At 46.4% G+C, this 26,250-nt stretch overlaps 1 protein-coding gene across 8 annotated transcripts in view; it reads left to right on the top strand.

Moving 5' to 3' along the window:
- The window catches only part of AKAP13 (A-kinase anchoring protein 13), a 205,971-nt gene extending 182,394 nt beyond the window's left edge, over positions 1-23,577 (top strand). For 7 of the 8 annotated variants that reach the window (XM_032122281.1, XM_032122284.1, XM_032122283.1 and 4 more), the window contains 18 exons: positions 674-806; positions 1,750-1,862; positions 2,409-2,555; positions 3,152-3,402; positions 4,030-4,155; positions 4,260-4,377; positions 4,872-5,120; positions 7,295-7,371; positions 8,712-8,893; positions 8,974-9,056; positions 9,394-9,573; positions 10,292-10,456; positions 12,528-12,598; positions 13,098-13,142; positions 14,301-14,351; positions 14,708-15,157; positions 16,886-17,198; positions 17,992-23,577. In XM_032122281.1, coding sequence (XP_031978172.1) covers positions 674-806; positions 1,750-1,862; positions 2,409-2,555; positions 3,152-3,402; positions 4,030-4,155; positions 4,260-4,377; positions 4,872-5,120; positions 7,295-7,371; positions 8,712-8,893; positions 8,974-9,056; positions 9,394-9,573; positions 10,292-10,456; positions 12,528-12,598; positions 13,098-13,142; positions 14,301-14,351; positions 14,708-15,157; positions 16,886-17,198; positions 17,992-18,041 — 2,804 coding nt within the window. In that variant the 3' untranslated portion in view covers positions 18,042-23,577. The remainder of the gene's footprint in view (positions 1-673; positions 807-1,749; positions 1,863-2,408; positions 2,556-3,151; positions 3,403-4,029; positions 4,156-4,259; positions 4,378-4,871; positions 5,121-7,294; positions 7,372-8,711; positions 8,894-8,973; positions 9,057-9,393; positions 9,574-10,291; positions 10,457-12,527; positions 12,599-13,097; positions 13,143-14,300; positions 14,352-14,707; positions 15,158-16,885; positions 17,199-17,991) is intronic. The other variant, XM_032122282.1, reaches the window with a different exon arrangement.
- Positions 23,578-26,250: the final 2,673 nt, after the last annotated feature.

Here is a 26,250-nt window from a genome sequence, read left to right as displayed (position 1 = left end):
AACCAAGGGTGAAGAAGAGGTGTGAAACAGCCCAAGCTGGTTTTACAGGGCCATGATCTGATAAGCTTAAGTGGTAAGCTTTGATAAGTGATAGCTTGGAGATCTCTGTATGGAACCACACTATGTGATACAGTTGTACTCACTGTGGTATTTATCGTGAAGTTCAGAGGTGTTGCTCCAGAAAGCAGAAATGCACCTGAAGAAGGAAAAATCTGGAATTAAATGAACAGATTAGTTAAAGGTATGTGAGGGTATAGTGAAATCAGGATTATCATTTCTCTGTGGTACATACTGATAAGAGAAACCCATCTCAAAAAGTTTGACCCGAAGCAGCGAGATTTATATGACTATGGGCCCAGGGAAATAAAAATGCAACAGGGTGGATTGTGACACGTTATTAATTATCAAAAAAGTTAAATTCAGTTTCCCATGTGTGTTTCTGGAGTTGCAGATCCCACCTGGGTATTTCAAGCATAGTGCAGTGAGTTCTGCACAGGGGTCGATGGTCTTCCCTTCCTATGTCTATTCCTATCTGCTGACATCCCCTGGGGTGATTCTAAAAAGAAAAGGCAGTGGATTTTAGAGTCTGGATCCTTTTAAGTCATCATCATCCCAGTTCACAGTGGTTAAGGTGTTTGCATGGGCTGACTGTTCTCCCACCCTTCCGTTCCAGGCTCGCAGCCGAAGGAGCGCCCGCGCTCCGCGATCCTCGCTCCCGACGAAAGCACCGTCACCTCCACCTTCAACAGGAGATCACAGCAGCCCACAGCACTCTCCAAAAGTGTCTCCATACAGAACATTGCAGGGTGAGGTTCCTCCCACCACACCTGACTCTGTGTGTGTGTGTTATCTGACACTGCCAACATAAAGAAATACAGATCTCACTAAAAATAAATTCACGTGCTGCAACTTGTGTTAAAGGTGTGAAAGGGATCACAAACCAGAAATACCCGTGTTCTGTATGATACCATCAGTTGTCTTCTGCACAATCAGATTGTTTGGGTTAGTTTAGTCGTGGCAGGAGTTCAGAGGCACAGCTGAGATGGCCTGGTATATTCAAGGCCACTTCACAGGGATGCTTTGGGCTCCAGGAAGAAATTCCCTTGCCTCGGGCTGGATACTGAGCACACATTTGCAGCACAGGTACAGTATTAATTTTTGTGTCCATAAGAAGAGGGTGAAGGCACAGAGCTGCACACTTCCTGTTTTTAGACTGCATTATACATAATTCATTACAAAAAAACTTAGAAGAAAATCTAATTTATGGTCCCTACTGTAGCTGCATGTTGAGCAGTTCTACATGTGAGGCAGTTGCAGGGCCTGGCATATTCTGGGCACTTTGGATGTCCTGGCTATTCATGGGAAATTTAATTTCAGTCCATTTTTCTGATCTTTCTCAGAGCTAGTGATAAGGACTCTTGTATAGCCTTTGGTGTTGCATTTTTTTGCACTGTTTGCTCCAAGGGCAGTGAGGATGGGACGTGACTGGAATGAAGTTATCCAAACTATAAAACCACAGGAGTGGTTCTTTATGGAAAGCACCGTCACTCAGAACTGTAGCACTTACAGCTTCTCAAGCTCCAGTGGGTAGTTAGTAAACAACTCATAAAAGCACATTTCTGTATGTAATCGTGCAGTGCTGGCTTTGTTTTTCAATTCATATTTAAAATGCATTTATTCTGCTTATCTGAAAGTACATTTGGCTGGGTTTTTGTCATAAACGATGTTCTGTGTTCTGTTTTTCTGCAGAGTTGGGAACGATGACAGCTTAATACACACTTGGAAATTCCTGTCGCAGTCAACAGACTCTTTACATAAAATCAGCCGGGTTAATGAATCCATGGAGTCACTGGTTGATGAAGGTAAGAGATCTCCATGGCATTTATAGGAAAAGGAAGGTCTCAGTGCTGCTTTCCAGAAACAGAAAATCCATTTTCAGCAAGTGTCTTCCTTTATAATGGACAATTAAAGTGCATTTATTTTAATCTTAGAATATTATTATGATAAACTAAAACAAAGCCCCACATAGTAATCTCTTTAGCTTGTTGAATTACAGAAAAACATTTAGAAGGTTTTAGTTACAGTTGAGTTACTTGGAATTTAGCTCAGGGACAAACATTTCCTCTTCTGTTGTGGTTTTTTATTTAACTGCAATGTCGTTGCATTGCAGATTAAGAATACATTATCTGAGCTGGAATTTGGTCTGTGTGAAAATGGTGAACAGGAAACTAGGAAATAACCTTTAAAAGTGTTTTTCATAACTAGTCTTTATGTGGTATATGATCATTTGTGTTCTCAAAGGAGAATGTGTGTGGTGTCTGTGGTGGGACTGACAAAGCCTAAACCTAAATAATTAGACAGGAATCTCAAATGGGACAAGTTAATGGCACTTACATTGCTTTGTGAAGGTGCAGACATGAATGAAGGACAGCTCATGGGAGACCTGGAATTAGATTCCAAGCAGCTGGAAGCAGAGTCCTGGAGCCAAGTAGTGGACAGCAAGTTCCTACAGCAGCAATACAAAGATGTTGTCAAACGGCAAGATGTGATTTATGGTGAGACATCTGCACCTTCACTTTACACTCACTGTAGACAGCTCCTTAATGTTCTCACATGGATTTGGGAAGCTTTAGGCAGGTGAATAGGAACATTGCTTTGGTCTCCTCAAAAGCCAAACTCTCATTCCTGAAGTTCCTAGAAACATAATGCATTATGTGAGAGCTATCTTTCTGCATTTCACATATCCAGAAGCCATCAAAAAAACCCAGAAATTGCCTCTCCTCATTTATCTGCTGATGACTTTCAGATTGGGTTGCAGCACAAGGAGCTAGATAGGAAGTCTTTTCCTCAGGGATTCAGGAGCCATCCTGTATGGCAAAAGTGGGGTATGTGGAGGCTGGCAGTGAGGTGTTAGGAAGGAGAAGATACCAGGGCTGAAGGTTGAGGCCTCAGCAGCAACATTCAAAGCTCTCTGTTGTGAGACTCCTCTTCCCCCCTGTTTCTCTCACTCATGAAGCTCTTGACTGATGTTAAAATTCCTGACATGAAATTTTCTGGAGCCACTTAGAGAAACCCAGTTATTGGAAAAGCTTTCTAATGGCAGCTTTTCCTTGCGCTGTAACCAATGAACTCTTGTCCTCATCCTATCCAGAGCTAATGCAGACAGAAATGCACCACGTCCGCACCCTGAAGATCATGAACGACGTGTACAGTGCAGCCATGTTAAAGGAGCTGCAGTACGATCAGCAGGTTGTGGACAAAATCTTTCCCTGCCTGGAAAACTTGCTGCACATCCACAGTCAGTTTTTCCAGCGGATTCTGGAAAGGAAGAAGGAGTCACTGGCAGACAAAAGTGAAAAGAACTTTGTTATCAGGCGGATAGGTGACATCCTAGTGAATCAAGTAAGTGCTGGAAAATGTTTGCAGTTCTGAGAACACAGCTGAAAGCCAGATGCTTTTCCTTCCCTCCTGTTTGTGCCTGTCAGATAAACACAGCTGATGGCACCTTTACTCTTCACACATAAAAATCTCCACCTCTGCTTTTTGAAGCACTTTTTGCTCTTTCAGAGGAAGGTCCACTGTTGAAAATGAATTTAGTTCATTTTCTGGGAAACAGAAGCATTCAATGACAGGCACAAAACAGTTTGACCACAGCCTGGAGCATAGGCAGGAGCTCACAGCAAAATATGCCCAGTGTGTTTCTTGGCTGCATTACTGACCTGGTGTTTAACTCGGGGTGGGTCATTTTATTTTTCTTTATCCACAGCTTCTGTCTTCTTTTTGTCTGTCTTGAATTTTTTTGTGGTTGGCTTTTAAGCCCTGTGAGTGGAATCCCAAATTTTGCCGTAGGTGTGAGCTCAGTGAAGTCCCAAAATCAGCTCTTTACTTTCTAGACATCTGCTTGCATGGTTGAGGATGCTTTGGACTAATTTGATTTGATCAAGTTCTTCTGAGAGCCTGGCAGGCACTGCTGGGATGTCACCCCAGGAGCTCAGTGCAGGTTGGAGCTGTGTGTCCCATTCCTTGCAGTTTTCTGGGGAGAATGCTGAGCGAATGAAGAAAACGTACGGCAAATTCTGCGGGCATCACAACGAGGCTGTCAATTACTTCAAAGATCTCTACTCAAAGGACAAGCGCTTTCAGGCATTTGTCAAGGTAGGACCTGGCAGAACAGACGTAGCCGATGGAAAAAGCATGTCCTTTCTGCACTCTGGGGAGTGTTTTGCTGCAGAACTGAAATTTTCATCTTTGTTCCTTAGAAAAAAATGAGCAGCTCCCTGGTGAGGCGTCTTGGGATCCCTGAATGTATCTTGCTGGTAACACAGAGAATCACAAAGTACCCGGTCCTTTTACAAAGGATACTGCAGTACACCAAAGGTAGGAACCAGTTCCTCTATTCTAAGCACGTGTTTTTTGTCCAGTGTGAATTTTTTGGATCCTTTACAGCTGAAGCAGATTTTATTACCAGCTAATCGAGCCATTGTTGTCTCACACCACTGCAACGAGATCACTCAGTTCCATACCTCCATTTAGGATTAGTTGTTTAGGTACCTTGATTTAGCTAATTATGGGGCAACATGCCTAGGCTCCAAAGTCTCCGGGTTTGCTTTTTTTTGCTAATGGCTAAAATATATGGCTAATTTGTGCATTTGATCTATACTGTCTCATATACAAAGTATATTGGAATATTCCCCAGCCTCAACCATGTATATGTAAAAGCTCTTATGAAACTCTTTAATGGGGAAAAATGTCTCATTTAAGTATTAAAAAGTTATAATGTGGGAACTTGGGAGAAGAGGAAGGAAGGAAGTAAAATTGGGAAGCCAGACTGCACAAAGTCAAATCAAGATGTTTCTGTTTCTTTTTTAAAGAAAATGAAGTGGAGCATGAAGACTTGACTCAGTCATTAAACCTCATTAAAGATGTGATTGCTGCAGTCAATAGCAAAGTCAGCAATTATGAAAAGAAAATGCGTCTTGGGGAGATTTACAACCGGACGGACAGCAAGTCCATCATGAGGATGAAGAGTGGCCAGATGTTTGCAAGAGAGGATTTGAGGCATCGGAAACTCATCCGAGATGGGCCTGTTTCACTAAAGAACGCAGCTGGCCGGTTAAAAGGTAAGACTGTCCTGCCTTCTGCTATGGAAGGAAGCAGCTCACCCTCTCTGGGTGCAGGATTAGTCCTCAGATTGGTGCCTCCACCCTTTATTTATTCTTCTGCTTTGACAGATTGTGACCGCTTTCCCTTGCTGTACCCCTGCTCCCCCATTGCATTTCCAATTCCTTGTGTGGGTTCTGGGGCAATAGATCGCTGCTCTTCCTCCTGGTCGCTGTGTGCCTGCTAAAGGCTCTGGTGGCAGTGACACTTCAGTGTGTCAGCCAAGGAGCAGAGTTGCTGTGGGATGCTCTGGGCCAGGAGGACACGATGGGGCTGCAGTTGCCAAGAGCACAGAGTCAGATCTCCGTGCCTGTGCCACAGTTCCAGGAATTGTTCTGGCTAAATCTGGAACCCAGCCTCAGCTTCCCAGGCCCTTCCTTCACCCCAAGGGCTGCAGCAGGGCTGCAGCAGTGCCATCGCAGTTTCACTGGGATCCAGGGAGATGTCCGAGGCATTTGTTGCTCTTGAACCTTTAGAGCTGTTGACAGAAACTGTTCAGGAGAGGCTCTGGTGTCCCTGCAGCTGCCTCTTATTGGGTCAGTGTTTCCTTGAGTTGCTTTTGGTTTGTTATCAGGTGGAAGAAGTTTTTTTGAGGTGCTGTGCACTGAAGTTCTCCACTGAATTAAACACTAAATCTCCCAAGGAATCCTTCAGCTGGGACCACAGTAGCAGTAAGAGCAGACAGGGCTGTGCCTCAGGCTTGGCAGGAAGGCTGGGCTTCCCCTCCTCCCTGCAGCATTAGCTGATTAAATTACGGTCTGTGGGCACGAATGGGGCCTGGGAGCCTGATGCCGTGCTGTGCAGGGAGGTGGTGATAACATGGAATTCCAAATGGGGTATGATTTATTTTGAGGTTTTTGAAGCAGGAAGTTTACAGATGATTTCTAGGCACCCGAGACTACTACTGCCTTTAGATGGTGGATGAAGCAAGTTCTGGTGCTGTTGTGAAATCGTGATAAGCACAGGCTCCATTTGCCTTTCTTAGTCATAGAAATGCGCAAACATGTCTGTAGTGCAAACTCCCAGTGAGGGTAGGCCCTGCAGGCAGGCTGGAGACCCAGGGACAGAGTAGATAGTTCACATATTCAGGTTATTTTGTGGTATTTGAAATGGAGCACTGAAAATTATAGGATAAACTTTCGTTTAAAGTGTTTTAGTATTTCCCCTCTCACAAAGTGCATGGAACAGAGAAAAGGGAGTCAAATGCCACCTTTTCAAACCTCCCCGAGCCTGGATTTCATTTTGCAGCTTTGCTTAAAGTTTAGTGGTTCTTTTATCTGGAATGTCTTCCCAAAACAGACTGGAAGGATTTACCCATGGGATGGTTTAAGTTTTTGGTTTACTTCCTTTCTGTCACAAGATTTCCCAAGTATATTACACAAAACCTCTTTGTACCGAGGGGTCTGGGTGGGGCATTACACTTGGTAGTTGCTGTGCAACTTTATGATATGTTATTAGGAGACTTGGAAGGCTCTACATGTACTCTGGGAAAAGACTGATTTAAAATCTTCTGTTGGCTTGAGGTTGCGTTTCCTTCTCCTGTGAAAGAAAGCCAGGTCCTGTGTCTCACGCAGGCTCCCCTTGGAGCTGTGTTTGTCTGAGAGCAGAATTACTGGGGGCTCCTGAAGTCAGTATTTCCTGGGAAAGAAACTGTAGCTGACAAATGTTGTTATTGCACGATAATTTACACCCTGCAAGCCACTCATCAAGAGAACCATAAAACCCAAAACTTCCTGTGCAGATATTTTGCTTGAGGGCAAAAATATTGATTGTTTGAGAAAACAGAGCTTCTATTGAATAAATGTCTCTGGCTTTCACTGTTACGCCCATGTCTTAACTGGTAGTGAGCATGTGGCTGGAGAGGAGCACCCCTGCTCTGATGGATGAGAACAAATCTTGCAGCATGCCCTGGAGCTGATGTGTCCTGCTTAATGCAAAGCTGGTTCAGAGCTAACCTGACCTGGCACCTCCAGGAACTGCCCTTGCTCCTCCTGCTAACTGGAGGTTGATCCTGCTTCCAGGATTTGCAGAACCAGCCCTGCTGCTCCCCAACACTGGTGTTACTACAAGAATTACATCTGTTCTGGGGTGGGTTGTGTGGTTATACTCCACTGGTGTGCTTCTTCTTTTGCAGAAGTCCAGGCTGTTCTCCTCTCTGACACGCTCGTGTTCCTTCAGGAGAAAGACCAGAAGTACGTCTTTGCCTCACTGGTAAGGCTTCAACCTTCTTTCCTTCTTGGTTTTTCTCTATAAGAGACCCGTGATGTTGTGCTGTGCAGCAAAGCCAGCTATTGCCTGCTAAACAACTTAATTTTCTTGCTCGGAACATTTTTGTTTGCTGAGCAGACTCCGTTCTTTTTGATGGGAAAACATGTCTTCATGCTCCACCTCCCCTTCCTGCAGCTCCTTGGCACAGCTGATAATTGGCCTTGAAAACCTGCCTGTCACTCGAAACACTTGTGCACTGCAATTTGTGCACACTGGAGCAGTGACTGAGGTGGGAGGGGGCGAGGGCATAATGCAAGCATTGTAAAAGTAAACCTCAGCAGAAGGAAATGTCTGAATACGTTGGGAGCTGCTGGGGGGGAACAGTGAGGTGAAATGCCAGGGCAGTAAATCCAACAGAACAGCTTGAAAAGAAATGTTAGAGAAATACATTTGTAATGTGCAGGAGCAAAAACATTAGGTTTGAGGGTAGGTGCCTGAAAACAGCTGGGCACACTGACCTGCTAAAGAAAACCTGGAGTCTGCTGGGCTGTACCTTCCAGACATGGTCTAGACTGGCTAAACCTTGTGACCTTTCCACTCTTTGAGCATTTTGAAAGCTGATAATTTGTTATTCCAGTTCCAACAACCCTCTGCACGGGCTCAGTGCCCTGCACAGGGGAAGCTGATTTGCATACAAGTCCTGCTAGTGAACCAGATCACCGCAGCTGTAGCATGTGGTACAATGCACAAAGGGGCTGACTCGTGTGCAGATGACAGAGCAGCCTGGGGATGTTGTAACCCAGCAGGCTGATGGCACAGAGACCATAGCACATAGTGAACATCATCTCGCACATGAGTTCTCACATAGGAGTCAGCTGTGAGCTTCTGAGAACAGCAGAGGTTTTGTGGGATTTGAAAACAAGGTGTTACTCTATCCTGGAGAGAGGTGGTGAAGATACTGAGTGTGAAGCAGGCTAGCAAGCTGCACCAAGTGCAAGGAGCTGTGATACTAATGACAGGGAGAGTGTGGGCAGCAGGAAATGGGTTCAGAGCAAAATATGGTACAGTTTACAAAGCCACAAAGTCAATTTGAAATGAATTCTTTCTTGAAAGGGAGTGAGGTGAAATTGCTTTTCCTACAGAGGTGTTGGAGGAAAGCAGAGCCTTCCCTTTTGTTTGACCCCATTGAAATTATTTGGGTTTTTTAGTTAGCCAGTAGGTTCAGAAAATGTTTACAACCTGAGAGATGTAGCACTATGGTTTATTGGGGACCTTTTCAATGCTAGTTTGAATCTGGGAGCTAGCATCGGTCACCCTTCTCACCCATTTCATTCCATCTGAAGGACCAGAAATCCACTGTGATCTCTCTGAAGAAGTTGATTGTACGAGAAGTGGCTCATGAAGAGAAGGGTTTGTTCCTGATCAGCATGGGTGGAAAAGATCCCGAAATGGTGGAAGTCCATGCCAGCTCCAAAGAAGAGCGTAATGGCTGGATACAGATCATTCAGGACACCATGAACACCATGTAAGACACCCAGCTGTTCTTGTGAGGCAGGGGTGCACTGGGTGTGTTCCTGTAGTAATTGAGCCGTGTCTCCTGTCCAGGGATAGAGATGAAGATGAAGGAGTCCCTTGTGAGTCTGAGTTTGAAAAGAAATTGTCTGATGCGAAAGTGAGAGGACTGAAAGGTAAAATCTTCCTGGAACAGAGCTGGGGAACGGATGTGGAAAAATGTAAGGGAGTGTTTGGGTTGGGTTTCATGATCGAACAGTGATTTTTTTCAATCCTGCATCCAGCAAATAACTGTAGTCCTGGTTTGCAGCTCACCTTCCTTGCATTATTTATTTTCTGAGCCTGCTGGGTGCCGCTGCTGTGCCGGATTGCCCAGGGCACTGTCGTGCTGCCAAACCCAGCACGTATTGTCAGGCTCCACTAGATGGGGCCAATATCTCAGGAATCGCTCAAGTTTCCTTGCCAAAGCTTTTATTTTCTGTCTTCATCCCTATTTTCCATTCACCCCCACAGAACAACTTCAGCAGAAGGATAAACAGATCCTGATCTTGCTGGAGGAGAAGACGAAGATCTTCCGGGACATGGCAGACAGTTCTGTGCAGGAGGAGATGCCAGGCTCCAGGCTGCTCTTCAGAGCCAACACAGAAGAGGCTCCAAAAGGAGAGGCCATCATGAAAACTGCAATAAATGAAGGTGAGCTAGTCAGGTGACACATAAATTACATTAACCAACAAACCCTTCAACTTCAGTTCTCAAGCACCAGTTCTGCAGGGGACATCTTCTCTTTGTCAGAATAACAAGATAAGGAGAAACTGCTATTCCTGGTATTGTCTCAGGGACAGGTCATGAGGATCAGGAAAGGAGCCAGATATTGGGGGGTGTCGAAAGAGGGCAGAAAAGTCAGCACAAAGAAAACCACGCATTGAACCTGCTTTGGGGTCAGGAGCAGCATGGGATTTATCCTTGTCTGAAATTTGGACCATCCAGGCTTTTGCTGTGCTTCAATCTCAGCAAGATGTGAGGGTGGGGCTTGGGTTCCAGCAGGCGCTTGTGGTGCCTGCAAGGGACAGGCAGTTCTGTTGACAAAGGCAAGGGTAGCTGGAAACTCAGGCAACTTTCCAGTATGATCTTTGGAGAGGTTAAAAACTATTAAATGCCATTGCCAGAGCACATTGGGGTTGCCTGGAGGAAGAGAGGGAGGTGTAAGCTTGTGCAGAGCTCCAAGAGTTGGAGTTAGTGGTGAGACAGAGTTTTTGCAGGGGCAGTGTGTACTGTTCATATCATTGTCACAGAAACCTAGATTCTTTGTACAGCAAAGAATTTCTAACCCGAGTTCAGGCAGGGATGAAAATAGCTCAGAAACCTGCTTTCTGAGGTGGGCTTTAACAGAGACATCATTGCTTTTTCTCAGTTGAACTGCTGCAAGACCTGGTGAACAGGAGCCTGGGCACTGCTCTTGGACAGCAGGTCAGCAGCACTGTCATGGATCAGGAGGGAGGAGTTGGCCCCATCTCACTCCCTAGAAGGGCAGAAACTTTTGGAGGATTTGACAGTCATCAGATGAACGCCTCCAAGGGTGAGTAGTTCTGTGTGTGCACATCAGAATTTGTTAATAATACATGTCATCATATCCTCTTGCTTCAGAAGGACTTCAGCTGGTGGTTTGGGTTTCACAACTCCTCTCCAACAATAGTTGATAGATTAAATCACAGATTAGGAAAAAAACCTGTGTACAGGTGGAGTGATGGTAGCTGAGAACCTGTGGCCACATGAGGGTTAAACATCTGAACTCTGCACTCCTCTCTGTGCTCTAAGTTATACTTGCTATTTTACTTACATGCCACATAAAAGCATTTGGCTTCTCAATACTTTCTTCATGTTATTATTGTAAAATCTACAGCTCTGTTCTTTGTTCTACACTTTTCTTCTCAGCAGGAGCCTGATGCTGTTGCATTTACAAATGGATGTGGATATTGCTGAATCAAACACCTTCTCCCCTGTCTCTGCTCTCTATGCATTTGTGTTGCACCTACATCTGCATGTATTATTCCTGCAATTAGATCTCTCCCAAAGAAATGCGTGACTACTTATTTCAGCTGCATAGTTGGCTGCTTCCCAATGCCCTCTTTCTTTGCTCTAGTCATCAGAAACTTCCTTGTCCTCAAATTCCTTTCTCTGTGGTCTCGCTCACACTCCCAATACAACCAGTTTTGCTGTGCTAGTGTCTGTCTCAGCACTGGGATCATTGGACCTCGTCTGACCTCCTGCATTAAAGGAGCAGTGTTAGCTCCAGACAGTCAGACATGAGAACTATGTAGAGGCTTTCCCAGCTCTGTTGGAGAGCTGCAAAGCCCTCCACAGGCCTTGTCATCATGATGACAAATATACTCACACTGGAGGGGTTTGTTGAGGGTTGTGCCTCTCTCTGTTGCAATGATGAATGGGACAACCTCAGGCTGTTGCCCAGATCTAAGTTTTCTGTAGAAATAGCCTCTTATGAATTAGATTCTAATTCAGTAGTTTTAGGGTCTTGGGAGATTCTGGGATAAGAATGCAGGGCCTATTTGTTCTGCCCAGGAGGTATGAAACCTGGCATTCATCTTCAGTTCTTCTGTTCACAACCTGTGAAACCTTGGGCAAGGCTTATAACCTGACACCCCTTCATTCTCCCCTCCAGCAAAGCAGAAGGGAGGAGTTTCCTCCTGCAGAGAGGTGGAAGGTCCCAGGACGTGGCGCAGGAGAGCAGGTCTGTTAGGAGGACTGGAGGATCAGCCTCTAATAGCAGAGCCAGCCTCAGGGGTGGGGGGAGGAGAGGGCCTTTGCACCAGATGTCCTTCATGCTGCTGCAGAATCAGGTGTATGTAAAGTTGTTTGTCTTTAAGAGTGGGAGAAGGAAGGTTGCCACTGCCAGTGTGGGTTTTCCCCATGGACTGCATCTCAGCTGGCAAGGGGAGTACAAGAGTCTTGGCAAGAGCTAGAGGATGGAAGGTCTGTGTGACTCCTTTTGAGCAGAAGGGCAGCACAGGGGGAGGGTCAGAGCCCTCCTGTCCTCACAGGTCAGTTCAGTCCTGCTCAGGAGCACTGATATGAGCCATCCGGGGGCAAGTTAGAAAGAGAAGCCCAGTGTCCCTTTGAAGATCCAGGTATCTGATAGCTAAGGTTAATGATAAATTGTTAGCATAGAATTACACAGGGTGTTGCACAGCAGTATCTGACCCAGATGTAAATTAACTTGCACAAGAGAGGCATTGAAACTATACCTGCAATAATATACCCTGATATGATTCTCTTATCGTCCTCCATCTGCTCTTATGCTGCCTCATGTCTTCTCAGCAAGTATTCTGTGGTAGCAGACAGCAGTGCAGGGGCTAGACAGAGCACCAGTTAATAGCAGTGTGCCGAATTTATCAGCACATTCTCTGAAACCAAAGTCAATCCTAATCTAAATTCACATCCACTTTTTCTGGTAGTGCTGACGTGTTCCGTATATTTAGGGCTCAAATGCTTTTAGTTAAAATGTCAAGAGCTCTGTGTCCGCTTTTGTGGAACATGGTGAGTTTCCTGTATTAAATTTCTCAGACTTTAGCAAGTTCATCTCTGCCTTAAAATGTTGAATAACTAATGTCAATGCTGGCTTTTTCCTTTAGGTGGAGTGAAAGATGAAGGCGACGATGCTCAGGACCTTCGGAGAACAGAGTCAGACAGCATTTTAAAGAAGGTACAGCTTAGTTTGTGCATCTGCTACCACTGAATTCAGATTCCAGGAGTGATAGTTCCAGCTTTGAAAAATGCCTGAAAATTTCTTGACAATGAGATACATCCTAATAAGTTAAAAATAAGACATGAAATATGCGGCCAAAACCACCTTCTTGAAAACCACTGCGAATCAGTTGTGCTCCTTAGTGGCACAGGTTAGCTACCATCTGTCTGTGCGTCAGCCAAAGCATATGTTTCATTATGCATTGTTATTGAAATGATGAGGTCAGCTACAACCTTGCATCTTTTCTTTCTGGGGATCAATGCGTCACATAACTGCAAAATAATACCTAATTAACACTTCATTGTATATGATTCTAAGGAGCCTAAAAAAATGCATGAATTCTCCCAAAATGGAAGGTGGAGGGGAGTGTTTAATGGATATGTCATTAGTTCAGCTTCAGAAGACATTTACTGGGATTTTTCATTGTCCTCATATTAAATTTGTGATCTTGTCATAGGGTGGAAATGCTAATTTGATGTTCATGCTGAAAAGGAATAACGAGGTAAGAATTGATTCCATTGCTCAGCTGTTTCCTTCATTTAAGTAGCTAGAGAATTTGTCTCAATAGGTGATAATGTAGAAGAAAACACATTTAATTTGCTGAAGCACATCAAGACTTTTAAATACATTAAGCTGAACCCACTGTGTCATCTGTTTGTTTAACCTTGGATGTTTAGACGGGGAATTCACTGATTGTCATCTGCTTGCCAGCAAGATGATACGTGCTGATTATAGGCAGCAAGGGTTAATTACCACCAGGATGCACAAGGCTGTATTTATTGTGCATCTGCAGACAGAGAGAGTTTAATTTCATGTTGCAGGTGCAGTGAATTGGGGCAATTAGATGTCTATTCTCCCTTTGATACACATTCATAACTCCCAATTAGCATTAATGACAAAATGAGAAGCAGTTCTCTTAATACTGGCTATCACTCCACTACTGCAAATACTGAAGTGCTTTTTATTCTTCTTAAAATTAATTGTAGGATGTGAGAGATTCAGAGAAATTTTTAGCTAGGCTAAATTTAGGGATACGACATCACTCCAAAGTAGCTTGCTCTGTATTGATGCACGAGGTCTTTGCATTTCTGTATTTTCAGAAAGCCTTCAGGAACACACCTGCTGCACTTGTGTGCCTGCTGTAGTGCAGCTTTTCTGCCTGGTGGCAGTGGGACTTGTATGGGTCAGCTGGGGGGAGAAGGGTACAAATAGTCCACATCTATTTTAAGATCGCTTATTTTTTTCGCCCCTTGGAATATTTTCCCTGAAATTTTTAAGTGAACTTCTGGGCTTCATCCCAATTATTCTACTTGTTCTTGAGCAAGCTGATGCTTTGGGAAATGGTTTGCAGAGGCAACTCAGGACTTCCCATGAGCTGTGTGCCATGAGGAACCTCTGCAGATGTTCCTTCCTCTGCTGCACTGACAGCTAGGGAAGGGAGGAAGATGATGCCAGGTACTTCTGGAAGATGTCCAAGGGATGTACTGGTGTACTGGGGGGTGATGCAGTCATTGCAAGGGAAGAGTGAGGAAAAGCAGGGTGCAGAGGGATGGCTGTGCAGTTTGTCAGACCCACTGGTGGGACACAGAGCAAGAGAGGGTGCTGTCCACGTACCCAGCACTCGGTGAGATCTAACAGCAGCGCTTCTGTTTTCTCGCAGCAGGTCCTCCAAACCATTACCAGCCTCCATAAGCTGCTCAGTGCTTTGCAGGTAGGCTTAGCCCTTCACCCTGCCCCCACACACTGCTTGCCTGAGCTGCCAGTCGTGCTTTGCCCCTTGTCTCCCCTTCTCCTGTCACATCCCTGCATGGCTGGACGCTCCACGGCCAGCTTACAGGCTGTGGGAATGACCTGCTGCCTTAGAGAACCAGTGCTGGCCTGAATTTGGGAAGCTGCTGGGGGAGATGCTTTGCCAGCATGCTCTGGTAACCCAGCTGCCAGGCAGCAGTGCTGGGCTGCAAGTGTGGTGGGAGAAGAAGGGGTTCAGTACAGCACCCTGAGTTTTTCAGGGATGGGCCTCTTCCCACAGAGAGGATGCTGCAGTGATTTCTGTCTCCTCTCTCCCAGGGTGTGGTGCTGCAGCAGGACACCTACATCGAGGACCAGAAGCTGGCTCTGAGCGAGAGGGCTCTGAGCCGAAGCTTCTTCCGGCCCAACTCGCTGCTGGAGCAGGAGAAGCAGCGCAACCTGGAGAAGCAGCGCCAGGAGTTGGCCAACCTGAAGAAGCAGCAGACACAGCACCAGGAGGAGAGGCGGAGGAGGGAGAAGGAGTGGGAAGTCCGGGAGAAGGAGCTGGCAGAGCAGGAGGCCCAGCTGGCCCAGCGCGAGGAGCAGGTGCAGAGGCTGAGGCAGGAGCTGGAGCGGGAGCGGGAGGAGCTGCAGGTGAAGAAGGCGGCCTACCAGCTCGACCTGGAGAGGCTCCGCACGGCGCAGAAGCAGCTGGAGAGGGAGAAGGTGCAGCTCAAGCAGGACGTGGAGCGATTTGCTCAAATGCGGCAGGAGTCTGACCACAACCAGGTAAATTATGCCAACAGCCAGGCTCCCAGGGAAGCTGGTCCCTGCAGGGAGCTCCCAGCCAACCCCTGGGTGAACTGCGTGCCCCTCACAGGGCACACAGCTGGTGGAAGCCCAGCCCAAGACATGTGGGGCCTGGTATTTAAAACTGGCTCTTCCCTTGCATGTGATGTGCAGTGCTGCATTTTTTGCACCTCTGGAGCTGCTGAGGCACTGCCAGTGTTGGTGCTTCATGGTGTATTGGGGGTGCCTGGCCAGTGCTGGGCAGCCTGAGCTCTGCCCACGTCCCTGGCTGTGTGTTGTGGGATGGTAGAGAGGAGGTGGCAGGCTCCCAGGGAAGATGCCCTAGGCAATCCCAGGAGGTTGACCCTGCCTGATGTTGGCCTTCGCCCCACGAGAGCTCTGGGGGGTGGTCAGGCAGAGGAGACATCCTTGTCAGACACAGCCTGAGCGTTGTGGGTAACCTGCAGCCTCCAGCTGTCACAAAAATCACCTGTGAGGCTGATAACTGCAGGGCAAGGCTGTTTGCATGCTGACATCCATCTCCAAAAGCATTCTCCATATCCAGCAAAGAGATGGCATTGCCCTTGTCCTGAAAAGAGCACCTGCAGTCCAGTTGTGGCTCAGTGAGCGGAAGTCCCCAGCTCTGCTGGAAGAGGCTTCTGGTGTCTGACTGCTCACGACCACAAAGAAAAACCCGCACACAGATCCTGCTTTGGGCATTTTTCAGCAAGCTAAGGTTTAATTCTTTACAACTGTGCAGCAATGTGATGGAGGAGAATAAGCATCATTGGCAAAACATGGGCTGAATTTAATCCTTAAGCCTGTTGATCATTTGTTTGTTCATAACTCACTAATTCTGATTGTAATTTGCTTAGAGATGTAGCAGAATTAGTTTATAAATGTTGGATTGCAGAATGGAAATGATTTTGGGTGCCTGAACAGCCTAATTGTGGAGCTGAGCAGTGAGCTCTGAAAAGCTAATCACCAGAGGAGGCCCTGCTCCCTCCCACCCAGCCCCTGATCAAGCCAGAAGTTTTCCAAGCAGACAGTGAAACTGTTCCAGCTCCAAGCACTTGTAGACAAGGGGGCATGGATGCAGTGGGAGAGGCTGAGAGGTAAAATGCCTGCAGGGCCTAAGAGATTTAGGAGAAGGAAGCACCTTCTCAAGGCAGGTATCTGACTGACATTGCAGAGCTATTAATAGAGGGTTCAGTCGAGCTTTGTTGGGCTTGTTTTGATCTTCCCTTTGAACGTGCAAGCTCAATTACATCCTGAGACAGCCGTTAGGAAAAAAAAAAATCAGGAAAAATGCTTTTGCTTTCATCTTTTGCTTGGGAAGGCTTCCTTTGACACATGGTGCTCCCGTGCTGTGTGCTGGCGTTCATTCCCAAGGAGGCATGCTGCTCCTTGGCCTCCTGCCACCATCTGTGTGTGCAAACGATGCAGGGTGAGTCTTGCTATTGAGATCTTAGAGAATATTTGCCCTTGGCTTGTTGATACATAGCATAGTACATGTAGGAGCAAAAGATAGTGGAGTGTTACTCTTTGTATGCCTCATTTCTTCATCTTGAACAGAGAGGGGTTTTCTCTTTGCCTGGATGGGGACAGCGTTTTACTTGGTGAATGGGCTGGATGTTCACAAGAACAACCTCTGTGAGTGGTCTGGGACACACTGTTTCTATCCATGTTCTGTGCTAGCCTATTTCAGGAAACACTTTTCCTTTCTAGGTATCAAACCTACATGAGAAACTTGCAAGAGTCTCCTCCCAGTCCAGCATCGATGAATGCTCCACACAGAAGAGCCCTTCCCTTCCTAAACAAGGGCACTTTGACGCAGAACTGTCTGTCTCCCCCAAAAGGAACAGTCTTTCAAGGACACACAAAGAGAAAAGCACTTTCCATTTGCTTAGCACAACAAACCAGACTAACAAGGCAGCTGAGGAACAGACCCAGATGCCTACTCGCCTCTTCAGTTTAGCCAAACCAAAGGAGAAGAAGGAAAAGAAGAAAAAGGGCAGGGGACATCGCTCCCAACAGTCTGGTGAGTGTCAGGAGAGCTCACAGGTGTTTTTTCAGGGTTGGTAAGTTGGCTGTTTTCCTTCAGCCATAAAACTTGTGGGAGCCACAAAATCTGGCTTTAAATGAGGATGGTGACGCAGGGATGGGGAAGACCAGCTGTTCTGAGTGGAGTTCCCAGCTTGAAGTGATTTTCCATGGGCTTTTCCGCCTGTTCTGCAGCCCCTGGGGTTGTCAGAGGGACACACTCTGCTTCTTCCCTTTCCTATCCCATGGGCTGGATTCTCTGCTTCAAGGAGGAAAATGTTCTGCTTCAGTGTCTGTGCTTTCAGAAGGAGCTGCTGCTGGGATGCTCCTGGCTGTTGCAGCTCCTGATGTCTGCTTTAGCTCTGTGGTAATTTGGAAGTGATACCCACAAGCCTTCTGGTGGCCCTTCCCTTCCCCTCAAGCTCTTGTTTGGAAAAAAACCATGCAGGTTTTTTTTTGTCTGGTAGTTCTGCATCCCCTTAGGACTCAGAGCTGCAGCTCAAACCTCTGACCCACATGAAATTTGATCACATGCCCTCGGATGACCGGTTTCATTCACGCTAGCTCACTGATGTTTTCCAGCTTGTGCACAGGAAATCTCACCCATTACAAGGTGTAATTTCATGGTAGCTCATAAGGGAACTGAACATCTTTTAAGGAACCATGTGGATTTGGCAGACAGCGGGGTTTCTGTGCACACGGACCCCCTGGAGGCTCCAGGCATTTTACTCTGCCTGCTGTATCCCCATGTTCCCGTAGTGATTCCCACCTGTTGTTTTTGGGTGCTGCAGATTCTCACTCGTCAGAAGCACCTCCAGAGGGTGAGGAGATCTTCTGCTGAGCACGGACTGTTGCAGTGGTCACTCGTGGCATTGGCACCATGGACATCTCCCTGCCTGTGACACAGCACGTGGCTGGTGCCTGCGCTGGACAAGCATCTGGAGGTTTTAAATAAAACGTGTTCTGAAGTCTGCTAAGTGGTGGATAAGGGCCTCTCTCCTGTGGTTTCGGGTGAATTCTCCCTGCAGAGGCTGTGCCTGCATGGCTCACAGGACCATCTCCTTGTGCAAACCTGGGGTCAAACGGATTGGGATAGATGTTGTCTGTCTCTTCTTACTGCTAAAGGATGAGAAAATATAGCCTTAAGGGGTCTGTGCCTTCAAATTCCCCTGTACTGGGGAAAAGAACCAAAACCAAGCATTTAGCAAAAGATTAGGACTCTACAAATGGTGCGTACACACTGGCATATATAGATATACTGTACATATACATATATGTATCTATGTATCCACTGGGATATGCTTACAGTCCCTACAGCCCAGGTCCACCCGTGGGGATAGATGATACCTGATGACTTTCAGGGAGTGTGTAGATATTAAATATCTTGCCCTTACTGCTCTGACTGGAACCGAGTGACCTGCACACCCCTTTTGTGCTTGTGGGATAGGGGCTGTTTGGTTTCAGAAGGGTATCTTACACCAGGAAGCAGTAACAGCATTCAGAAGCAACAACCCAGAGGATAAAAAAATAAAATTTAAAATCATTCTGAGCTATTTCTGCAGGGCAGAGGAATTAAATGTCAAACTTTGTTTTCAGAGTCAAGCAGGACATCACTGGGTATATTTAAAATGGCGCAGAAAAGAGAATTTTGGTAGGCTGGTGAGGCAATCCCAGGGAGCCAGAACAGACAGTGTTCAAATGGGAACAACAGTAAGCAACATTTTTTTACACAATCTGTTTGAGCTCCAGCTCACTCCCTCCCATCCCCGAAGTAAAGGTTATCCTTTTGCTGGAATAGAGCTCTCCAGTTGCATTTGACATCCCCATATAAGCCTAATGACTTAGTGGAGGGATGGCTAAAAATCTGCTTTTAGGGATCTTTGTTCTGTTCTCTGTATTCTTCTTAGCCTGCTTTTTGTGCTACTGTTGGGCTTCTGTTTCTCTGGATTTTCTCACTTGTCCTGCTCATTTCTGAGGCAGAGTGAGAGCAGCAGTGTCTGAGCAGGTCAGTGAGACATTGCGGGGCAGCGGGGCGAGCTCCAAGGAGATGGCTCCTGTCCCTATGGCTGTGCAATACTGGGCACTTGGGAACCATTTTTGGGGAGAAAAAGGTTCTGATGGACAAATCCCCTGTGGGACAGGTCTGGAGTCCAGCGTAGCATGTCCCTTTGGCCTCTGGGGTGAAGTGTCCATGCAGAACAGGAGGGTCCGAGGGCAGCTCTTGCTGTGCCAGCTGTGGGGTGTCTGTACAGTTGTTGAACACAGGGATGTGTTCGGCAGGGGAGGAGAAATGCAAAAAGACACACTTTTCTCAAAAATCACCTTTCTTCCAATCCCTGTCAGGAGAATTACCCAAGTGGATTTGTAAATGGTTACCAGCTTCAAAATAGGTCAAGGTTTTGCTCAGAGTTTGAAGCTGTCAGGTGCATTTCCTTTCCTACCAGGGTTTTTTTTTTCTTTGAAATAACAAATCATTTCTCTTTTTGCACTATTGTTTGATTTCAGTTTGCTCTCAGGCTTGTCACGAGCTGGTGACCCGCAGCAGTTTTCAGAGTTAGTGCTGACGAGCATCAGCAGCATTGATGGTGAGGTGGATGCTTGGGCTGGGCTGTCTTGGTGCAGGAACCCTGCTTGCTTTGGAAGCTCTCTACACTATTAAGACTCAAAAGAAAAAGAGAAAAAAAAAGAAAGGAAAAAGGGTTGAGGTTTTGGTTTTTTTTAATATTATTTGGTGCTTGTTCTTAATTGCAAGCAGGGCTTGCAAAAATATTTATCTTTCATTTTATCTGAAAGAGTTTTTTAAAAAAAGTTTACTTGGTTTTATTTTTTTATTTCTTTTTACTTTTGCTTTTGTTTGGGGAATGATTTGGAGTTTTTTTTCTCTTCCCCCCCCCCCTTTTTTTTGGTTTGTTTATTTGTTTTGTTTTCTTACCAAAAGATTGGTAAACCAAATGTTCACATCTCCCTGTTTCCTACAAACCATGGGGTTGGGCAGTGCTGCTTTGCAGCTCATTCCATGCCCAAAGTCACACAATTTCAGCTGAGAGCTTTCTTCAAGGCAGAGCATCTTCAAGCCAAAGAAAGTCTGGAAAAAGACACAGTGACTTCAGACAAGGCTCCTCCTGTCAATTAGTTTCCTTGTTTTAACTTTTGGTTAGGTTTTCTCATTCCCTTTGGAGGCAAAGGAAAAAGCAAAGCATGGAGTGCCTTGCAGTGATGTGAGGGTCTGGTTGCTCTCCTGAACCCGAGGGGAGCTGAAGGAGGCGTGCTGGTGGTGTGGTGTTACCTTTTTTGTAAGAAAACCACCAACTTCAGAAAGTAACTTCTGCCCTGCTGTTTATACATCTGCAAATGCAAATGTGCCAAGCTGAAATTTTTGGAAACCAAAGCAGTGTGTGGCTCATTTACTGCTGTGTGAACAGAGATCAGGGCACTGGTAGGTCTGAGTTCCCCTCAGCCTGGAACAGCCTTTGCCACTATGAGCTTTTCAGTTTGTCCCACTGTCTTTTCCCCAGTCACAGCACATGCCAGATTCACAACACAGCAATGTCCCACGGCTCTGAGAAGGGCACCCAAAGGCAGATGTGTGACCCAGGCCAGCAGGGTTGAGTCTCTTCCTGGCTTCACCATCTCTCCTGGCCTGTGCAAATCAAAAAGAGCATTCAATGCCTGAAGTGCAAATAGTATTGGCTAAGTGATCTCCCAAGGTCCCTCCAGTTCCTTGACAGAAACCATGGGTGTGGGTCGGAAATACACTGACCAGAAATCCTGTGTACCAAAGCTGTTTGTGTCTTAAATTCTGGTGGACAGACCTTTGTCCCTGGAGGATGTCTGTTACTGTATGATTCACTTTTTTGGAATGAAGCCTTTCCTCCCACACTGCTTCCTCCTTCTTTCACCTATAGGAAGGTAAGGGCTTGTTTTTATCTCTTTAGCCTTTTATTTTTCCCATCTCAGGTTTTCTTTGGAAAGGCTTGGCATAGGTTCCTAGAGTCAGATTCCTGCTCTGATCCCTGAAGGTTGTCTAGCATTGTCTGCTAGGGCATGGTCCCAGCTTTACAGCAGCAAAACCCATCCTCTTCCTGGCCTTAAAATTGCATTTGCTCCAGTTCCATGCCTGGCATCCATCCTGCAATTGTTGAAAGAAAACATGCTGCTTCTTCAGCCCAGCCCGTTGCTGTCTAGTTCCCAGAGTCAGTCCCTTGATCCCTTTTGGAGCACCCAAACCACCCTGTTTTGCATTGGGTTCCTGGGACTCAGGATAGGTTCAAAAACATCTGTTTGAAGCCCATGTTGTTGGACGGAGAAGAGGATCCTGCGAGGGCTCTTGGAGCTGTTTGTGCTGGTGTTTCATGGCGGGCAGAAATCAGATTTGCTTTTCTTGGCCTGGTCTTTGCCACTGCCCAACAGGAGGGGTTTCAGTGTCCAGGGAAAGTGAGGATGTGGGCTCAGACAAGTACAGAAGTGGCCAGTATTAGCTGGGGGTGCCAGAATACCCAGCAGCAGAGAGTAGCTGTAGCAAAGGGTGGGAGACTCAATGGAGTTGTGTGAGGTTGGCCTAAGATTTTTTTAAATGAAGTGATCATCTCAACACGTAACTTGATGTCAGTTTGATGCCATAAAGCACTTTAAATGGAACTGGTCTTGCCCCTTTTAATTATGGTTATTTGCAGACAATCAGTTTTGCCATTGCTTTCCCCTCTGTATCCCCCCCCAGCAAAATCAGAGCTGCAAGTAGGTGTGTTCCTGGTGTGGTTTGGCTTTTCCCCAAGAGGGAAAGAAGGGCCAAGCTTTTTGTATTATTTTTAGACCAAAGTGGGTACGAATCTGACTACAGTCCTACTGCAGGTAGGTTGTGTGGCAGGACAAGAGAACTGGCTTCTGCTGGCTCAGGTATATCCCCCAGGAGAGCCCATGCCCACTTCACCATCACCTTCCTCACAGGTAGGGAAGCAACCTGCCAGTGGTTTTCCCTCCATTTCCTTTTCCTTGGAGAAACTCAGAGCGAAGGAGATGTGAGGGGATGCATCCAAATAAGTGAGGCTCTTTCCATGCACCAAGGTATTTACTGTCCAGGCCACTGGGACACCTCCCACCTCCTGGGACAGGAGCTCTCACCCCCACTGAGGGTGGACTCTTCCCTCTGGAGGTGTGACAGTGCTGGGCAACCCAGTAATACCATCAGCTTGTGTGGATTTGCATCCAGAGAGTCTGACCACCTTTGCACCTTCCTTGAGTCACTAGGAAATCCCACAGCTGTTGCTGAAAACACCCAACTCCAGTCCTTCCACATGCCACCTAGTCAGAAGAGGTTCTTCAGGTGCCAAATCCCAAGGAAGCTGTCTAGGATATCTATGGCATGGAGCAAGGGAGGACTGGGCAGGGGACACAGGAGAGTATCTGCTAAAATCCCACAGAACATTCCTTGTTAACCAGAACTCTGGAAATTTTTCTGCCTGCTGGCCAGGTTTGGGAATTTGTCATGATCTAGGGCACTCTTTTAAATAAAAAACCTCCCCTGCTGCTCCTAACTCTTGCTTCATGTGTCAGAAGGGGCAGCAATCCACAATTCTTCGTTGGTGATACAGCTAATTTTTAAATATAGGCGAGCTGAACTGGCCACATCTACTACACCTAGTGCTCTTCAGTGATGAGAAGTGTAACGCCAGCTCTCTTCCCACCTGCGTTTCCAGGGCTCTGTGCCCTTTCCTTCCACATGCATTTCACTGACACTGATGCTTTGCCCAAATATAAATCAGCTTCCATTGCTTGGGGGGAGGGGGGAACAGGATAACAATCACTGCTTTGCATACAGCTATGAGCTTTGTATGTATTTAAGCTGTCTATAGGTATCTATCCTTTCCATGCTCTAAAGTAATTCTGCAATTTTCTTTATCAATATTGAACACTGACTCAAAAAATGAAATAAAAATCTGTGTCCAGTTCAGTTCGCCTATGGTTAAAGTTTAGCCTGGTGTTTATTTTGTACTAATATGGAATGCACTTGAGTAATTCCCAGAACAGTGAGGTGTATTATAATAACCTGATATACCTCTGCTTTTGGTTTGTTTCTTATTAAAAACAAAAAGGAAAAAAAAAAAAAAAAAAGCTTTGCATTTTCATGTTGAACCCGTAAAGAATAAAAGTTGGGAAAAAAAGATTTTTAAAGAAGAGGGTAAAACCTAATTGCTGTATGTTAATTTGTAATTATGTAAAAAGTGAGCAGGTTATTGACTGTAAAATTCTTCAGTTCTTCTGTAACTTGTCGGAAACCATTAGGTTTTGTAACAAGCTTTTATTTATCTTCCTTTTTAGTTATCAGTATCAACCTCTTGTAAAGTCATTCTTCCTCTAAATAAATTTGATTTTAAGTCTGAGTTTTCTGCCTCATTTTTTCCCACACCTTTGGTATTTCTGCTGTTGACTTTTTTGCACCAAGGCTGAATGAAGAGCCCTAACCCCCAACCTGTAACCAAATGTTTGCATTACCTTTATCATCTCTGTTCCAGGTTGTACCCACTGGACTCTAACTTATTTTCCTCTTCTTAGAAGATTGGCATTTTACTGAAGGACAGATGGCTGTGTGATATCCTTGGGTTTTTCTCCCCCCCCAAACACAAAGGGCTGTTCATCCTTGTACAAGAAGAAGAAGGGTCACAGCTGATCTCTCTGCCTCTTCAGCCCCGTGAGTGAGAATAATCGGAGTCTGGGGGCTGCATGTGCTGGCTGATGGCACAGAGTTCCTGTAACCCCCTAACACAGCTCTGTGTCTTTGACAAATCCTAGACACACAGGTTTTTGGCTTATTTGGCTGAGAGAACCATAGATGCTGCATCTCATCCCAGGACAAGGTCCACGATGCTGTGTTCTTTAGGTATTCCCATCTCTCCTGCAAGAAGACACCCATCAGAAATGCTGTATCCAGGATCCAGGTCTCCACTGAGGAGGTGATGAAAGGAAGAAAATTCTCTGTGGTGAGGCACTGGAACAGTTGCCCAGAGAAGCTGTGGATGCCCCATCCCTGGAAGTGTTCAAGGCCAGGTCAGACAGGGCTTGGAGCAACCTGGTCTAGTGGAAAATTCCCTGCCTGTGGCAGGGGTGATGGAAAGAGGATCTTTAAGGTCCCTTCCAACACAAACTATTCTGTGATTCCAAGATAAGGTACACGGTGTTCCCAGTGCCTGCAGGCATCAGTCCAGGCAGGAGAGGGTGCCAGAAGTACAGAGCCATGACGATGAGAAGTCACGGAGGACCACGATGGCTGGAGTTTCCCCATGACCATTTTCTGCTGGATCATAGAAGCAATCGCTGCTGGCCCTGTACTGCCAGTCCTGCACAGGACTCCGCCATCCTCCCCAGGCAGGAGAAGCAGGAGACCTGCACCCTTCACCTGCTGTGTGTTGATTTTGAGGCGGAGGAATTGCTTCATTTCCATTTGTTACTCCACTTGCCTTCAGAGGTATGATTGGGAAGGAGAAAGGATGCTTGAGGAGAATCAGATATGTATTCATAGAACCAGAATACCCTGGATTGGAAGAGACCCACAAAGAGCATCAAGTCCAGCTCTTGACCCAGCACAAGACAGCCCCAAGAATCAAGTATTGATCAAAGCTTTGGGCTGTCAGGTGCTTGGGGTGTTGTGTTGTTCCTCAGCAGGCATTGGGTAACGCCAGCCTCCCAGTGCACTCACTGCTGGTGTTTTCCCCTCCTCTCAGCTGTGCTGCACGTGCTGTTCTGAAAGCCCAAGTCACGTCAATGTACCTGAACCTACACCCTGTCACGCAGCACTTGCTCCAAGACAGGCAGCCCCTGGGTGTGAGACAGGAGATGAAAGAGCTCGTTTATCTCAACGGCTGCTCAGTAGTCCCGGGTTTATTTGCATTCCCAGGCGTCCCGGCTCACCTATTTACAGAAGGTGAATAAAAGCCTTTGCCAAACTGTCGGCTCCTGGGTATGGCTTTTAAAAAGCACATTTTCCTGTGGCCCCTCTTGGCTCTGTGACCTGGATGCCTGGCAAAAGCACCCCTTGGAGCACCCCCAGCCTTTGCATGGCTGCAGTGAAACAACATCAGCTGCTGCAGCTGCTGGGAACGGGAGATGCTGCTGTGATACAACAGGCATTGGTCATGGGAGATGGGACAGCACGTTTACTGATGACAAACCACATGGAGAAAATCAAATCCTTTCTGAATCAAGCTCCTGCCAGGGAAAGGTTGGGGTGTAGAGCAAACCAGGCACCCTGAGCTTCTCTGGTCCTCCACAGTGTGCTCCAAAGCCCCGCTTCCATTAGCCAGGGGGGAAGCCTGGGCAGGCAATACAAATTGCCTTTGGCAGAGGAGGAAGCAAAGACCCTGCTGCTCCAGGACACATCCGTGTGGCAATCTGACTATCCTTAACCAGCTTTTCACAATTCCATATGCTCACAATTTCTATGCTTGAGCCATTACAGCACAGCCAAGATAATGAAATGGATGTTCTCTCTAGACCACGTGGATCCATTAATTTAGATGGGCCCAAGAAAGAGTGATGGGTTTCTGAGCATCCCAGCTTTCTTGCCCAGCCTTTCCTTGGCACCTGAAGTTAGAGCAAAAGATCTCTGTGGGTTTGTTGGATGTGGTTGGCACATTGACCTAAAATGGGTCCTACAGGATCCTTAGAATGGGTTGAGCCTCTAAAAGGAGCATTGACAGGCACAGGAGAGGCTCTTTGAAAATACGGTTTAGTGATACCTTTAACATTTGCATTATTTGCATGATCTGCATTTCCCCTTCCCTGCCCTTGCCAGATTCAGTCCTGGCACTGGCTTCAGGGAGGGAAATGGGAGGTCTGGGAGGACACAGGTGCAAGCTGGGCTGGGGCTTGCAGACAGGCCACTCATTCATAGAGGTTTTATTAAGAGAAGGAAAGGCAAAACTGTAATTAGTGCAGTGAGTGAGTGAGATGCCTTGTGATCAGATACAGGGTGGATGGTAATGACTTACCTTTGCCATTGAAGGCACCTGGGGCTTGTTAATTTGCTACAGGAATGTTAAATATAGCAAATGTCTTGA

The sequence above is a fragment of the Corvus moneduloides genome, chromosome 13, assembly GCF_009650955.1.
Source record: "Corvus moneduloides isolate bCorMon1 chromosome 13, bCorMon1.pri, whole genome shotgun sequence".
In the NCBI taxonomy this organism is placed as follows: domain Eukaryota; kingdom Metazoa; phylum Chordata; class Aves; order Passeriformes; family Corvidae; genus Corvus; species Corvus moneduloides.
This window is presented reverse-complemented; position numbering and strand designations above follow the sequence as displayed.